The sequence below is a fragment of the Ahaetulla prasina genome, chromosome 3, assembly GCF_028640845.1.
Source record: "Ahaetulla prasina isolate Xishuangbanna chromosome 3, ASM2864084v1, whole genome shotgun sequence".
NCBI classification, from domain to species: domain Eukaryota; kingdom Metazoa; phylum Chordata; class Lepidosauria; order Squamata; family Colubridae; genus Ahaetulla; species Ahaetulla prasina.
In genome coordinates this window covers 205,190,624-205,208,896 of record NC_080541.1, presented here as the reverse complement: position 1 = coordinate 205,208,896, position 18,273 = coordinate 205,190,624, and the positions used below count along the sequence as shown (strand labels likewise).

General features: G+C 37.9%; 1 protein-coding gene across 2 annotated transcripts in view; it reads left to right on the top strand.

Moving 5' to 3' along the window:
- LOC131194218 (ubiquitin-conjugating enzyme E2 variant 1) overlaps positions 1–18,273 on the top strand; it is a 69,950-nt gene that overhangs the window by 14,404 nt on the left and 37,273 nt on the right. Inside the window, exons 3-6 of one of the 2 annotated variants that reach the window (XM_058174955.1) lie at positions 8,407–8,498; positions 10,516–10,660; positions 10,993–11,205; positions 12,298–12,893. In XM_058174955.1, coding sequence (XP_058030938.1) covers positions 8,407–8,498; positions 10,516–10,660; positions 10,993–11,205; positions 12,298–12,419 — 572 coding nt within the window. In that variant the 3' untranslated portion in view covers positions 12,420–12,893. Of the gene's footprint in view, positions 1–8,406; positions 8,499–10,515; positions 10,661–10,992; positions 11,206–12,297; positions 12,894–18,273 lie in introns of those variants that run through there. The other variant, XM_058174962.1, reaches the window with a different exon arrangement.

Below are 18,273 nucleotides of genomic sequence, written 5' to 3'. Positions count from 1 at the left end.
CTGATTTTTATTTAACTTTATTTTAACTATTTAACTATAACTATTTATATATCTTAAAGTTGAATAAGTTGAACAAGGAAATATGAAAAAAAAAACCTTGCTTTATATTAAAATATAAAACTTCTATATCTGAATGCTTTACAGACTTGGTTTATCATTACTTTATTTCTGTTCTATCTGACCAAACTATTGGTTATAATGTTGTCATCCAAGATGGAACTGTTATTTTCAGGGAAATGTCACACCAGCTCAAGGCTGTGGCAAATCATTTGCTTATATACATGCAGTCCATCTCAAATCAAGTCACCTAAGAGCAGCACTTGGTATCTGGTCTTGTCTGGCTTAAAGTGGTCCTTTAGATCATCCGATTCGCTGTCTAACTCAAACATAAACAATAAAAACAGTATTTTTGTTGAGATGAGTTTTGGAACTCACATCAAAGGTGGTATTCAGCAGGTTCTGACCAGTTCTGTAGAACCGGTAGCGGAAATTTTCAGTAGTTCGGAGAACTGGTAAATACCACCTCTGACTGCCCCGCCCCATCTATTCTGTCTCCCGAGTCCCAGTTGATTGGGAGGAAATGGGGCTTTTACAGTAGCCTTCCCCTGGATTGGGGAGGGAATGGAGATTTTCCAGTATCCTTCCCCTGCCATGCCCACCAATCCATACCACGCCCACCAAGCCACGCCCACAGAACTGGTAGTAAAACAATTTGAATCCCACCACTGACTCACATGTTAAAGGACTTATAAATTACTTAATTGCTCAGACGTGCAAATGATTGCTAAATTAAACATGCATAGTTTTAAAAATGTGAATACCTGCTAGTATAGTGTGGGAAGCAGGAAAGAGAAATTACCATTTTAAATATATACTGACATTTTTCTTATAGGAAAAAAAATTAGAAAAGGAAAAAGGAAAAGACCAAATTTAAGAAATGTACAGATTATATCTGAGCTTCTTTTCAACAGATAATGACATTCTTATTGTCCCTTTTCCTTTGTAGGTATTTTCCAACTCTTTTTGCCTCTTTACTTAGTGATTTTTTTCTTCTTTCAGCAAAAAGTCCTTATAACCTTTTGCCACTTTTTCAAAAAAAAAGTTTGTATTATTTTTTCTCTGAACAAACAGATCAGTTTTCCATTTTTGCAGATTCTAACATTTTCACAATTCATTCCTGTACCGTGGGAATTTTATTATTTTTTCATTGTTGTACATAAAAGAATCTTTGTGCAGATACCATATACGGTATTAATTTACCACAATTTATTTTCAAATTCATTATCCATAAGTCTCAGTAAGAAGAATTCTAATTTCAGAGCAATTTTAATCCTTAAAATCCTTTGTATCATTATGTGAATTTATACCCAGAATTTCTTAGCTTAATACTGTAAATATTTTCTTCCTAGTACAAGTATTAATAAATTGTAAATGCTTCAGAGGAACCATAGTTTAAGGAAGAGATCAATTGATATGTTTGCGTGTTCCAGTTCTTATAATAAAATGTTATATCTACATTTATTTTCAATACTTCATTGATTTTGAGAAAATATATAATTAAAGTCTTCATGCACTCAATTACAAAGTCTTCAACTCAAGCGGGGCATAAAGTTTAGCTATCATATTGAATCTGTGCCTAGTACAAGGAAGAGCCATGGAATCAATTTTTATAAATTGATAAATTGCCAGACAATTTTCTAGAAACACTTAAAGGCAATAGGATGAAACCTTTCATGCTTATCAAGTGTTACAAATTCCTGCTGTCACGGCTGGACTATTGATTTCTAATGTAAAGTATCCCACAGCACAATATCTGTTCAGGTTTTTTTTGTTCCAGTGCTATAGCTTGTCATAGCTTTGTTGCCTCTCTATAGCAGTTCTCCCCAACCTGGTCACTTCCAGAAGGTTGAGAAATCGTTCTCCATAATTCCCAAACAATACTGTGTTAAGCATAGTTTTTCCAGCTTTTCCAACAGATTTTAAGAATTCTTGTCCCAATATATTTGGAGCGCACCAGATTGGGAAAGTTTTGAATAAACTGTAACGAGGATAACATCAGCATGGGGAATAATATATGGGCCTCCGGATGGTGTTGATGACCTATAATGTTGGCTTATTACCTAGGGCTGAAATCCAAAATATCTTATGGGTCAAAGTCCTCCCCCTTTTGCTTATAATATTCCTCAAGGCTTCCTTTTCTGTTCTGCAGCTTAAATCAAGTTATCTTGGAACTGAATTTTGGACTCATGGTCTGTGAAAACTTTAAAAGTTTGAGAGTTTGTGTGAAGAGTGAAATGTTCCTTTGTGGAACTCATTCAGAGAGCTGAGCAAAGGTGAACATCTGCTTTGAATTGTACTTGTCTAATTCCGAGGCAGCATAGGTGAGTTTTGATCTTAGCACATCTGGAGGTGACCAGGTTGGGATACTAGCATGCAGTATATTAGTATTTTGATATGAATCCTGGAATGTTAATTCCAGGAGGCCCTAGAATTTTTATAGCATATTCTCATAATGCAACCCTGAGAAATTCAAGCAGTGTTTCCTTATTTGTACACAACAATAAATGTATTACTGTGGTCAGTGGCTATGTATGAATATTTTGACAAAAAAAGTTCCATCTTCTTAGAAAGTATATTGCATTACAGAAAAGGCAATGCGAATCCTGTGCTGATCTTCATGGGAATATTTGATTCTTTTTCTATATAATTTTTACTAGGAAAAAATCTAAACAAGAAAATAAAAACTAACATAAACTAAATACATAGTAAGGAAGAAGAAGAAAAATCAAAGAAATTTAAAAAAAGCAAAAAAGTGCAAGAAAATAAAAAATTGAAGAAAAATAGAAAAGAAAAAAAGATACAAAAGAAGTGGTTTCAAGTACAAATATATTTTCACCTCTTTCTAAAAGTTACATATCACTTTTCTTTCTATGATCTATCCTGTTCATCAAAACCTTAAAACACAAATTCATCATTAAGTACATAGTCGTATCTCAGATTCTTACTTATTTTGCCCCATACAGTAAACATTTGGGGAGTGTTTGGTTCCAAATAGGGCTTGTGACTCCCATTCAGGGCTTCCTATTCATCTTGGCATGTTTCTTGACCACGTCTCCGTTTCTTTTTGACTCATGCAAGAATAGTGGACCGCTAGGAAACACAAATCCTTGGAGAGGGAAAGCATCCGTGGGAGAAATTGCCTCCCATTCATATTCTTTTTCGAGCATAAATGGGAGTCTGTCAGGACTTTTGGTAGAGGACTTACGCAGCGGAAGAATGATGGAGGTAAGGATGAAAGCTGGTGATAACTGTTCTTCTAGAAATCTTGCTAGATTGAATTTTCCATTGTAAAAAGATATAGGGTTGATACAGGTAGTCCTTGACTTACAACAGTTTGTTTAGTGACCAAAGTTAAAACAGCACTGAAAAATGCGACTTAAGACCATTTTTCATAGTTACGACTTTTCTCCAGTATCCCCATGATCGTGTGATCAAAATTCAGATGCTTGGCAACTGGCTCATATTTATGCTGTGCCCCAAAATCTTCTGATCACCTTTTGCGACCTTCTGACAAGCAAAGTCAATGGGAAAGCCAGGTTCACTTAACAACCAGGTTACGTACTTATCAACTGCAGCGATTCACTTAACAACTGAGGCGAGAGAGGTCGTAAAATGGGGCAAAATTCCACTTAACAAATGTCTCCCTTAAAATAAATTTTGGGCTCAGTTGTGGTCATAAGTTGAGGACTTGGTCAAATTTCAAGCATTACCCTTTGAGAACAGTGCAGATCCTTTGGTACTCAGATGTTTTCTGATGTGCCATGCCAGATCAGCAATCAACACCATTTCTTTCTGTTCCTGCAAAGGTGAAGCATTTGTGACATCTTCAGAATTTAGCATGTGCTACTCTGTAGATAGCTTATCTAGAGACCCATGAAGTTGCAACATGTTTCAAGCAGGCGAGACTAAAGCAGAGGCTTAATCTGGAAGAGGATTTAGAAAGCAGGAGGTGCCTTGTTTAGAACAAGGTATGTTCCTGTAACTTTGTCCCCTGCTAAGCTTTTATGACTGTGGTGGCCTCATTCCTGACTTAGCTACTGCCTGATAACATAGCTGATACCATTTCCAGTTCTGTAAGTTAAACATGTCATCTGTCTCTTCCCAGTTTTGGGTGCAACCTTTCCCAGCCAAGTGCTGCCAAAATAAATTGGACTATAACTCCAGCGATCCCCAACTTTATTTTCCTATCTCCCTTCAAAGATTGATGGTAGCTTTGCAGTGGTGGGTTGCAACCGGTTTAACAACCGGTTCAGTGATTGCGTGCTGTGCGCGTGAGTGCCTAACGCACCTGCGCACAGAGTTCAAAATACAGCAATTTGAAGCTCAGCTGCTTACCTTCTAAGGCAGTCCCAGTAAGTAGAACAGCGGAGGCACAGAAATCAGCTGTGCCGTGCAAATCAGCTGAGCAAGAAAGGAATATAGGACAGGATAGGATAGGGGCTGATGGGCGGGGCCAGCTGATTGTCAGAACTACCAGTTCACCCGAACTGATCCGAACTGGCAGCAACCCACCACTGTAGCTTTGGCATACTTCTGGAATGTTTTCTAACTTAGCACTTAAACATTTCCACCAGCATTAGCAGGCAACCTGAACCAAGAGCCCTATACTTCAGGTGTGCTTCCCAGAACTAATTGGTGAAAATATGACTTTGATCTAACCAAATTGTGTCATAATTGCCTCCTGGAATCCTGGGTTCTGTTGATTCTTGTTTATGTTTGCTAACAACTGATTGCAGGATTTCATAGTTACCTGAACTGCTCTGCAGGAAGCTTATTAGAATGGATTCCGAGATTTTGTAATCTCTTTCCATTTCTACATCACCTAACTACATGTAAGGCATTGACAAATAGTGACACGTGAAACCATAAATCAAAACCTAAGAAAAGAAGCATTTGGCATTACAGTTGGGGAAAAAAATCTGCTCTGATAAAATCATATTTGCAGCCAATATCATATGTCTTCTTTTTCAGGCATATTTAATTCTTTCCCTTGAGCCCCAATCCTGGTTTTGGAGCCCATGTTTAAACTTCTTTTTTTTTTTACTTTTTTACTTTTACTCAATGCACTCAAAACAATTCTGTGCTTTGTCCTTCCGAATCATTTTAGATTGAGAAATATTGACTTTAAAAAGACCAGAACTATCGCCAAAACTGAACACTTTAACAACAGAATAATCAGAGAAGCCATCGAGATAGAAAAACGCCCACACAGCATGAACAAACGAGATGATACCTCCCGCCTACCAGCCATTTGGAAACCCGCCCTTATTGACAAACGAGTCCCTAACATGAGGAATGACACCAGACCCACACTCACGAGGTCCACACAGGATGTCACCACCACACATCCACCCAGAAAGCAGACCCAAACCCACACTGATCAGGAAGCACGACCAAGGACCAGAAGCCAGACCGCAGCTGCAACATTAGCCATTTCAAACCCCTCCAATCCATACATGCAGCAGACTGACACCCACTACGAAGATGTAGCACGACCACGAACACGAAGCCAAACAGCAGCAGTGCAGCTCACCAGCTCAAATCCCCCTGCAACTCAGACTAATCTGAGCACAACCAAGCCCCCACCCAAACAGGACACACCCCCAGCCAATCAGAGCACAAAAAAACCCCCATCCAATCAGAGCACAGCCAAGCTCCCACCCAATCAGTTCAAACCCCCACTAGCAGTTAAAAAGGAAGAAACAGCTGCAATCACACATTGCTCCCAGAAGCAGGAAGCTGAAGCCTGAAGATGACGAATGAGACTTCGTCGAAACGTCGCCAAGATACTTCCAATTTTACACGGGAGAAAACCCGAATAACCAAAGACCTACATACAAACATCCGCGAAAACCTCAGAAAACATATATATATATATATATTCTTCAAGATATGTTGTTTTATCTATGACAATTGTTTGTGTATACTGTTGTGACAAAAAGAAATAAAAAATAAAATAAAATAAATGCTGCGCATAGCTATAAGTAACCTCTTGTCTCCTTGCCTCTTTCCCTGATCTGAAGTTTTGCTAATAATCTTTTCTATGTCCCAGTTAAGTAGCCTAAATGGAAGAGAAATTTTTGTTCAAAAGCTATGTTTGGATTTTTTCATTTCTGAAAATGAAAAAAAAATCTACAGCCTTAATAACTGCTGTGTTAGGACCAAACTAAATGGATGATTAATTATGCGAAAGCAGGAAATTATATCTTCTCCGAGTAGTGAAATTTGAAAATCCACCCATTGCTATGGATCTGTTAGCCTACAAGGAACTTTCCAGTAACACCAGCTTCCTTCCTGGAATGAGTTGTGCTGTTAGGAAGAGTTAAGTTTCATAATGACTAGTCCAGCGGTGTCCAACCTTAGCGACTTTATGACTTGTGGACTTCAACTCCCAGAATTCCCAGCCCAGCATGGGCAGTTGAAGTCTGCATGTCTTAAAGTTCCCGAAGTTGGACACCCCTATTTATTTTATTTTAAAAGTAACGTGTTTGCTGACCAATCTCTGGTCCTATTTAGTTTTCCGATTTTTAATAACAAAATAATTCTACAATATGAAGATAGCTATTTATGGCTTTTGAAGCAAGCTTGTTATGGCTGCGTAATGATCACCTGTAATTTGGACCTCAAGAATTCACACACACCAACTCTCTCTCTCTCTCACACACACACACACAGAAATGATAAAGGGCACCCTGGTATCTTACAGAAGCTGAAACAATTCCTTTCCACATTGCTTTATTTTGTAACCTTCCCTTTTTTTTCCTGCTAGGGCTGTTTAATAAATCCTATTTTGAGTCAAGTGATCTGCTTAAACCTTTAGACTATTCTGGTTGCTATTCTCTGATCAAAATCTGACAAATTGTCTTTAAAAGCAAAGAGTTTCAGTACTATTATAGAGTACTTGGGCTAGATCACAGAGTAAATCAGCTGCTTGGGGAAATCACTTGAGTTCTAGCCCTCTGGTCATAGGGGACTGTATGGTCTCTGGGGAATTCTGGAAATTAAAGTCCACTCATCTTCAGATTGCCACGATGGTGAAACACTGCTGCATAGTTCAAAATGAACACAGTGCTCCTTTGTTCTTAAAGATGTTTGCAAGCTTTCATTGGGAAGAGGTTCTGTATAATCTATATATACACACTAAGGGCAGGATAAGTGCTTTTAAAAGTTTTTAAGATAAACCTCCTTGAAACAAACCTAGCAATTGTTAATCATCTTGTTTGATAATGGGTGGCCAGATTCAATTAAAATCACATTTAGATAGAAGATAGATAGAATTCTTTATTGGCCAAGTGTGATTGGACCCACAAAGAATTTGTCTTTGGTGCATAAGCTCTCAGTACCTCTCAATAGCTCAGTGATTTATTTCCTGCACAGTAAGCTTTCTCAACAAATCATGTGCTTTAGTCAGACCTAAATTTAGTCATTGATTTAATGAATCTTTTTTTTTAATTGTTGCATTGTTTGCGAGACATCTGTCACTCTTAGCAAGATCAAGCCAGTTATTTATCGTTGCCTGTGAAGAAAGTATGAACCAATTCAAAATACATCCTAGAACCTGAATAGGTAGAAGTAAAAAAAAAATCCTAGAAAAAGGCAATGGGATCCCACCTCAGAGGAAACTTTAATATATAATGTACTGTAAGGACTATGAAAAATAAGCATGTAAGCATGTTGCATTTTGGAAATGCTTATTTATACTTATGAGTGGTTATGAAGTTGGGTAACGATATCTTCCAAAAGCTTAGTTGTGTATTGTGCACAAAATAGGCTGCAGTATTTTAATTGACTACATTTGGACTTTGAAAAGCCACATGGTTTGTAGTGATCAAAATTAAGCTGTTCTTTGATTCTAGTTTGATTGTTGGTGATTTTCTTGACAATATAGAAGGGCCTTGGCATTGTCATCTTCTAGGACAGGGGTGTCAAACTCATGTCATTACATGACATCTCGTGACTTTTTCCCCCTTCGCTAAACCGGGCATGGGCGTGGCCTGCACGTGATGCATCTGGGCTGCGGGCCATGAGTTTGACACCCCTGGTTTAGAATATTGTTCTAGCTTTTCAGTCTAGCCCGTAATCCTTGGTAATCTCCCCTACAACTACTGATTAGACCCACCCTTGCTACGCTTCTAAGCCTATGTGGTTATCCAGGTGCTTCTAGCGGTTTGAATGGCTTATTGTGAAGCTATTTTGGAAAACCATCACCATTACTGGCTGCTACATATCTGTCAAAACTGTACCTCTCTTTTATTGATATTTTTTTTAAATCACCATCTTTGTATTGTTCCAAATGTCTAATAATTCACCTTTCTCTCTATCCCTCCCTCCCTTTGTCTCTTAAAGTTGCAGGAGTCATTACTGCTGACTTTGTATCCGGCTTAGTGCACTGGGGAGCAGATACTTGGGGATCGGTAGATCTGCCAATAGTTGGAAAGGTCTGACTTTTTTTTCCGTGTGTGTGTGTGTGTGTGTGTGTGTGTGTGTGTGTGTGTGTGTGTGTGTGTGTGTGTGTGTTGAACTTCCTAGTTGACCATATTAATTCAATATACTTAAGATAAATAATAGTTGATGAAAATTCTCTACTGGAGTTCACATACTGTGCTAAACCATAATGTGCCTTAGACTAGATAAATCATGCTAAATTATAATTGACATAAACTGCAGCTTGTGACATAGCATGTAGTGGTGAAACTAGATAATTGGATCTTATTGAATTAACCAAAGTTAAGCAAACTGTGGTCTTGGAGATTAATGATGATTTATAACTAATCTCTTATTCAAATGTCACAGCAAACCTGTAAGTCAGGGATGGAAATGTAAGCACAAAGAGAAGAAAAGAAAGTGTACATTCACTAACCCTTCATTAATGTTTCATTGTGATATGTGAACCAATCCATCATCAATTAAACAGGTTGCTTTTAGGTATTTTAAAGTAAAGTAAGATGAAATTTCAACCTGAAATTGTCACTTTTTGGCTGTTTTCACATAACATTCAGCCCTGGTTAGCATAGCTAGTTTAGTAAATAAGTAACAGTTGAATCAACATAACAAAACCACGTTGCTTGTCTTTGCATAACATGCTAAGTCACAAACTAACAAACCATATTTTGCCTCAATGAGTTTTGTGAACTTAAACTATACTAGTTTATATTGAAGCATCTTATTTAAGTGTTGTTTATTTAAGTGTTTAGCTTGTCCACAGTTTATGACTTCAGAATAATAGCAGATTACATTTTGGGTGTATTTCCCAGACTGCTGACTTGTTTATGATATTACATATTTTAATCTTAATTCTGACAAATGCCAGTGCCTTATTTTTCAGTTTATTTCCCCCACACACACCTCTTATTCCAATTTTAATAAACTTGATGCAATATATTAAAGCCCATATATATACAGTATTAAATTAAACATTCTAGATCAGGGGTGTCAAACTCAACACCCGGGGGCTGGATCTGGCCAGCAGGGTGCTTAGATCTGGCCTGCCAGGTTGCCCTGAAAACAGCTAAGGACCAGCCTGTGGTGCCTCTGCCAGCGAAAACGGAGTTCGGGAGGGGTGTGTATGACCCCCCCCCCAGCTCCATTTTCCCTGGCAGAGGGCTGCAGGAGGCCAGCCCAGCCGAAAATGGAGCTCTTAAGGGTCGCGCGCCCCCCCCCCCAGCTCCATTTTCGTTAGCAGAGGGTTTGCAATAAGCCAGCCCAGCCGCAAACGAGCTCCTGACCTCGGGAGCCCATTTTTGCTGGCAGAGCGCGCAGGCCGCCACAGATGCCCTCCCTGACACGAGTGATGTCAAGCTGACCATGCCCACTCTGGCCATACACACCCAGCCCATCCAAGGTCAAACACAACCCTGATGCGGCTCTCAATGAAATTGAGTTTGACACCCCTGTTCTAGATGAATAGATAACATATCTAGATAAATAAGAAAAATCAAAGAGCTGTCTATAGGATATGCTTTATGACTAGCTTTTAATATTCCATTTATTTGCTTGCATGGTATTCTCACTGAGGAGATAAAAAGGTTATAGACTTGGGCTAATAATGTAGTACTTGCAATAAAGTGATAGTTAATATATAATCATTTTACTCACTCCAGTGCTGCTTTTAATTTCCTATATTGCTTTAGATAACTTTTTAATATGCGCTGGCTTGCCTATGATCAAAATCCTGATAGGATGGGATGGTGGTTCTTTTCTAATCCACAAATCTAGCTGGGGTCAAGTTGGCAGTTCTGATGTCCCATTGGGGTCACATACAAAGAGTGAGGGCTTTACCTGTCCCTCTCATCTTAATTTTTTTTTTGGGACATTTTTTGGATATTCCCCTGCAAATACCAACCCAAATTATCTATCTAGGTATGTGCATGAGTAGATCAGTAAAATCTGTTGATGCTAAGACTTCATCTGAGCTAAAAGCTAAAGTTTCATCTTTCTGCTTTTTACTACTTTCAGGCATTTATTAGACCTTTCAGAGAACATCACATTGATCCAACAGCAATTACCAGGCATGACTTCATAGAAACCAATGGCGATAACTGCATGTTGACAGTAGTTCCACTGGCAAACATGGCCTATAAATTAGCTTCTTTATCACCAGGTAAGTGAGAGCCTGACAGATCCATGAGGAAACCAGACGTATCCTTCTAAAGAATAGTGAACAGGCCTTTGAAGACAATAGAGTAATTCTATGCACATTTCCAAAAAAAGGTTAATGAAGTTTTTCACCTTGTTTATGGAATAAAAGTGTAAGGGGAAACAACAAATAGAGTAGACAGTTCTATATGTCTGTCATACAAATTGGAATACAGTGTTACTTCTGATGCAAAAGTTCTTTATTAGCGTGAACTTATTAAATAGTTGTATTGTAACACACAGTTTAGCTGTTGTTCAGTAAGAGTACAATAAATTCTATATTCTCTTTATTTTTAGAAGTGTTACACCAAACATGTCCTTGGGAGTGCTACGTCTTTGCCCTGTCTGTATTTGCAACCTTGACCAACCAGATTCACAAGTGGTCTCATACCTACTTTGGTCTTCCTCGCTGGGTAATTTTTCTGCAGGACTGGCACATTATCCTGCCACGGAAACACCACCGGATCCACCATGTGTCTCCACATGAGACATATTTCTGTATTACTACAGGTAAAATGAAGTGAAACTCATTATGTGGCAGAAATAAAATTTCTGTCTAGCTAAACAGCCTTTTAAAGACACAAATGAACTGATGGATCTGTGTAAGGTTCTGAAAGAAAAAACATGTCAGCTCTGGAAGCCATATTAGGCCGGAAGCTTCCGTGCTGCCACTTTCTCATGTGTGGGAAAGTAAGGGGGGGTGGAATTAGTAGAGGGTTTGTCTTTAGACATAATAGGATTCTTCCTGTCAGTCAAAGTCAGGCTGATCCTACATCTGGAGAAGGAGTGATCGGAGTGCTTTCTTGAGATGGGACGGATGGTGATTGGAGCATGTGATCGACTGAGGAGTGAGGGGATGATTTTGATTTACTGATGGAAAGCCTGGACCTCTCAGATTCGGGTTTTCCCAGATGTGCCAGTTTACCTATTCTAGTAAATGGAACTTTGAAAAATGCTTGCTTCAGAGTTTGTACTTGGAGTTGAGTTTTTTTCTGGAACGCTGACAAAACAACAACAGCTGAGCATTTCTGTTGTTGCGTACTTCGTGTTTTCCTGTTCTGTTCCATGTCCTTCTCTGGCTACAAAGAGATGAAAGACAGGAGAAAATAAATAATGGAAAATATGATTTGACTAAAAAGAAGGCTGTACCTATTAAATTGAACTGCAGTTTTCAGATTGGTTCACATTCATTGTAAGTCATGGTTTATTAAATGTGTCAGTCTGGTATGCACAATCTGTTAAGCTATAAATCATAGCTTATGGATGGCTTTTCACATGTTAACCCAAAACAAAACTTAGGTGGCTTGATGTGTGACTGAACTCATTCAGAGTCTGAGTTTAACAGACCTTAGATAAACCAGGGGTTATTTTAATGTGTGAAGTTCGCCATTAAAAAACTGCCATTCTAAATGGCTTTGGAATACTCTTGGATTTCAGTAGTCAGAGGAATAAAATTGAAAATTGCATCTTTCTTCTGTTAAATTGACATCTTTATTTCTTACATTCATTTTATGCAATAGTATCGTAAAACAATTCAGTTACCAAAAATTGCTGCTTGCCAATTTACACTCACATGCTGCTCCTCTTCTATAATCTTTCTAGGCTGGCTAAACTACCCACTGGAAAAAATCAGATTTTGGAGATTCCTGGAGAATATCATTGAAGGACTAACAGGAGAAAAACCCAGAGCAGATGACATGAAATGGGCCCAGAAAATAAAATAACCCTTGCCAGGCTTCTGCTGTTGTGAAAACCTGTTGCCAATTTTTTTTAAAAGAAAAAAAAAGCCATCAGCCAAATTAAAAGACTTGCAGAAAGATAATGGACTAAGCACAAAGCTTTTTAAAAAGTGCTAACAGACTGTAGTTAAAAGACTCACTCCTCAAAACAATACTTGAAAATGCAAATGGATTATTCTCGTTTGTTACTGAGCACCTTCTGTTAGCCACATTTGCTGATAATTGAACATTGTCATCCTTGACACTCCAAAGCCATTAGTTGGAGAAGGCAGTGTACCCTCCTAGTAACATTTGTCATTGGCACGGTAATGTGTTGTATCAACATGAATTCCCACTCTGAAAATGATTTAAGGCCATATGGAATGGCAAAGAAAGCAAGCTAGCTCCCGGGTTTTTAAAGAACAAATTCAGAGTTGCTATATGAGAATCGGAGGGAAAGGTATTGTCATCACTTTAATGCACTTAGTGTTTGGTGCATCCTTCCAGTTGCTTCATCTTGCTATCATATCAAGACATTGTCCATGTGGCGTGCAACAGAATATTTGGGAGTCTCATCCTAGTTCATTAGGGTTACTTAAAGCTGACTGTCTCCTAAAATAAGTGTTCCAGTCCTTGATATTTGAGCAGGCCACTGCTGTATCAGCCTACAGCTAACTTGGTAGCAGTTTGGGATGGAAGTGAAGCGGGACAGAATTTGTGTTCTGCACAAATGTTAGACTTAAATTACTTCCATTGGATCATGTAGCGTTCAGTGATTGATTTTATTCAGTATGATTCCTCCTCCAAAATGTTTAAAATAGCTATAGAAAATTGGTTATTGTCAAATTTCAATGTTAGAAGGAATAAGTTAATGGTGTGTGTGATTAAGGTGCTTGCTCATTTCATGTAAATATCATAAAGCCTTAACTACTTCTTCGGTGTAACATGGAATAATAATTTTAATGTGGTCTGAATGTATATAATTTATAACAAAGCAGTTCAATTATACTAATTGCATTTGTTAAGTCTTGTGGCCATTTTTGAGGGGAAGGGTAAAACTGCATCTCCCGTGGGTTTTTTAAACAGCATATGAAAGCAAAATCAGTGGGTTTTTTGTTTTGTATACAAGAGTGTCCTACAAAAAACACTTTTTATTTTTGCGATAGACTTCTGTGCCTTTCTAGGGAGATTAGATGGCTAATCTATGTCCGAAATGCAACTTTCTGTATTTTTTTAATTTAAGAAAAAGCTTGCACATTCTCCCTCTTCCTTGTATGTTTGAGATTTTTCTATTTAAGAACAAATTCTTGACTCTGATATGTCTTATCTTTGTAGCATTTTGCCTTTGGCATTCTAAAGTCTCAACAAAGAACACTAATGTTAAAAAAATGGAAGCTAAGAGATATAATTAAAAAATAGATGAAGGCAAACAAAAGAAATACATATACCACTTGTAAAAAACAATCCATAGAAAAGGCAAGTATCACAGAGAGTATCTCAGCTTTTACTGTAATAGCAGGTTTCCATTTTTGTTTTGGGGGATATTTTTTCCTTCTAGTTAGCATTGATTCCTTTTGACTGCCTGGAGTAGTGCTTGCAGTTTTCTTGGGAAGGATTTTTGGAAGTGGTTTTCCCTTACCTCCTTCCTAGGGGTAAGAGAGAAAGTGACTGGCTTAAGGTCATCCAACTGGCTTTGTGTTTTAAGGTGAGACTAGAATTCAGTCTCCCAGTTTCTAGCCTGACGCTATAACAACAATAATCAATTAAGCATTTGAGTTTCTACTGTTCTGCTGAAACACAGCTTTTAAACTGGCTTTCAATTATCTCTTTCATACTGTGTGTGCCTGTGTCTTTTCTTTCTGCTTTCTCCTTTCCCACAACTGAGATGTCATTTTCTGTCTTATTAGCTAACAGCAATTCATGCTCGCAAACACTGGAACTTTGCCTCTTGCTACTTATTTTGTTCCGTGGCCCAGAAATTCAGAGCAGTATAAATGAATGTCCGATTACAGGGAAGAATAAAAAATTGGGTACATAGTAGACATTCTCTCTTTAGTTGGAAGGCAAATTCCTAGAAGCCTATCTGGATCAGGCCCAGTGAGATCCCAAGTTTTTCTACGCTGAGCCTTTTTTCCTCCAATGTTAGATGATGACTTCTCCAACCAGCATTTAAAAATATTTCAGGTTGTACTGAAATGTTTTATATTAGCTACCTGGCAACTGAGAGAAACCCTAAAGTCACCTCTTCTGTAGCAAAATTTTGCTTCACAACACAAGGAATACAACTATGGTGTGAGAAGATCCCCATGACTATCTGCAGCGCCAAGTTTGCTTACGTGGGAAAAGCACTGAATACTTTATTAAGTATCAGATTTTATTTTGGCGCATTACAGTAGGTAATAAAGTTTTGAACAATAGCTGACACAAAAAGCCACATTAGTTATTCTAGCCGATAAGCCACTTGGACCAAAGGCACCGAAGGCAGCCAATCAACTACGTTGCTCTGGAAGTGCTGACTATAGAAGGAAAGAAGCACTAAAGCCCAATGCCCTTCTTGTGACTCTTGCCACACTGTGATTTATATCAATGCTTGCACAAACCACTGACTTCACAGGGGGCCCATTTGAGTGCAAGATTAAGGAAAAGTCCACTCCTTGCTTGAACATACACTCCTCCACCCTGAAGGAAAGTCTCACCATTTATTTCCTCCCACCTTTTTTTTCCAAACCTTCACTTTCTTACGTTATACTGAGGGAAGCAAATAGTTCCCTTAATTACCAAATAAACTTCGTACTAGACAGGACTCTGAATTGGCATGTCTCCAGATCTAGGTGAACAAAAACCAATAAAACATTTCACACTTTTTAATTGATAATATTTTTTTTAATTTTTCTATTCTCTTTTAATTATGTTCCTAAGTTTTACCTGCCACAATAAATGTATTAAATGTTTGAAAGGACTGGTGGATGTTTTTTATGTTTCGTTTGTTTGTTTTAGAAATTATTACTTTGCTTAAATAATTTGTCGAACTAATTCTGCTGAAGATTATCTATGAAATCGTCCCAAAGCTGCTTTTCCAAAGGAAGTGGACTTTCTTGTTTTTTCCTTCCTTGAAAACATTTCACTTCTCATCAAAGAAGCTTCCTCAGGTCAGCTTTTAGGATGAGAAGTAAAGGTTTTCAAGGGGAAAAAAACAAGGAAGTCTAGTTGCCTCTTGAAAAAAAGCACCTTTGGGACAACTATGAGTTGAATGTCTTTGGAGATTCTCAGTCATCCAGGTCATGGTTGTCCCAAAGGTGCTTTTTTTCAAGAGGCAACTGGACTTTTATTGTTTTGGAAAGTGTTTCAAGAGGCAACTGGACTTTGTCTTTTGCCTTGGGAAAAAAGCACCTTTGGGACATGACTTGGATGATTGAAAATCCCCACAGATGTTTTTCTACAAAACTTAGATGTTTTCTGTTCATGCTTGGACATCAGCTTCAAGTTTATGGTGGTTGTTTTTTTTTAATGATGCTGCTTATATTCCAAAGATTTGGAATATTTCAAATTCAGAATCACTAGTATAACATTTTGCCAAAATATTGGGGAATGAGAGACCAAGAATTTAAGTCGGACTGTAATGAAATCCCTTTTCTAGCTTTTTCTAGCTTTTCTAGCTTTTTCTAGCTTTTCTAGCCAGGAATGAAAAACAAATCTTAAGAAATTCCATACTGGTGAATGAACAGACTTAATACAGTTCTCCCTATCTTCACTGAAAGTCTCCAATAGATTGTATTATGTATTATCGTGTTTCCCCAAAAATAAGACCCTGTCTTATCTTTTTTTTGAACCCCAAAATAAGCACTTGGCCTTATTTTTGGGAAGGTCTTTTTATTTTGGGGTGCGTGGAGCAAGATGGGGCTCCTCTTGCTGTCTTACCTGATTTCCAGCTCTGCATTTAAATATTTTCCGGGAGGCTTATTTTAGCGCATGCACTCAAAAGCTTGATTGGGCTTATTATCAGGGGATGTCTTATTTTCAGGGAAACAGGGTATTAAGGGTTGCCGCATAGTCAGTGAGATATTCAGGCTAGATTTGGCAGTTTTGTCCACCTATCAAGTCCTTCCCCAAGGACCTGGGATAGTTCAAATAGGCAGTTGCAGGATGTAAGCTGTTCTGAGCAAAGCTGCTTTTTCGTAATTGACGGATAGTAATTTTGTCAGTGTTGATGGTGTTTAAGTGGTGCTCCAGTTGTTCTGGGATTGCACCCAAGGTACCTATTACTTACTAACATTTGAGAGTTGGTGTGGAAAAAAAAATCTTCCTTTAAATTGTACTGCCTTTTGCATCAGGTTTTAAGATGGACATTATATGGCTCTGCAGCAGCATCCCCAGAACAATTTTAAAAATTGTGTGGTTGGTGACCACAACCACACGATTGAAATCCAACGCCTTTGTATGTGAGAGGCTGGAATGGCTTCGTATGTTGTGCTTAGCCATAATGCAATTTATATAATAGCAACAGCACTTAGACTTATATACTGTTCACAGTGCTTTCACAGCCCTCTCTAAGTGTTTACAGAGTCAGCATTTTGCCCCCAACAATCTGCTCCTCATTTTACCCACCTCGGAAGAAGGGAAGACTGAGACAACCTTGAGCCGGTCTAATGTTAGGGTGTTATGCAAATTAGCAAATTTGTCTATCATGGGTTATAGTTTTGCATGATGTATGAATTCTGCCATAAAGGCTCACTTAATTAAACATGGTTAAAATAATCCATTAATAATCCTTAATTTGAGGGGTAAATCTAGCAATAATTCTTCAGAGCCTATTTAGTCAACTGCTCCCAGTGCTTTGTTTTTTCCTACTAGCTACCTCATAATATGCAGAACTTACGTTCTTTTGTCTTGATATGGAAAAAGAATGCTGCAAAAGGCAGAATTTCAAACTAAGAGCTAATCAAATATAAAATTGCCTAGATAATTATGAAAATATGAAATCTGATAAACAGATAGGGATTGTATTTGCAAATTGTGGGTTATCCTGTCACATTTGCTCCATATTTGTTTTTACCTTCCAATTTCTAAAGGATCAGTGACTTTTCAGAAAGCATTATTTTCATATGTAATTGTCTTTGCTTTTATGATAAAAAACATTAAAAAGGAAATCCTGCACTTTTAAATTCACCTTTTCAGTTTCTCAACTTTCCCACAGCATCATTTTTAGGTAGTTGAAGACACCTGCTGGTCAAAGATAGATATTGCAACCATAAAAACATTAAAAAAAACATGGGAGTATAAAGAAATTCTTTTAAAGGGCTTGAATATGGGGCTATTTGCTATTTGTTCCTGATGATACTGCATAATAAGTAACTCTTAGAAAGATTCCTTAATTTTAAAAGAAGTTGTCCTATCAATCAGCTATTGAAAAAATACAGTCCCCACAGTAGTAACTCAAAAAAATAGAAATTAAATTCGTAACTATATAATTATGAATATCTGATTCTTTATAAATCAAACTGTAGGTGATCACAAGCTGAACCCAAGTCAGATCATGATGCAGCCAGGCAAAAAAGGCAAATGACACATCCAGGGGGAAGACAAAACAGTCAAGATGGCGACTGGGACCACATGATTGAAGCCCCATCACTTACATGTATTGATGTGCACTACATTTCATTACATGTTCAATCACACAGGTGTAGCTTACCGTTTTAACTTTTTTCATACTCATACACATATCCTTGAAGGCAAATGTAATTTTAGAGTGCACCCACAAGAGTAAACTTTACAAAGCACAGAAAGCAACGGTTCTTCTATACTTAGTATTGGTCACCTCGCTTTGAGTACTGTATGCATTCTGGGCACCTAACTCTTAAGA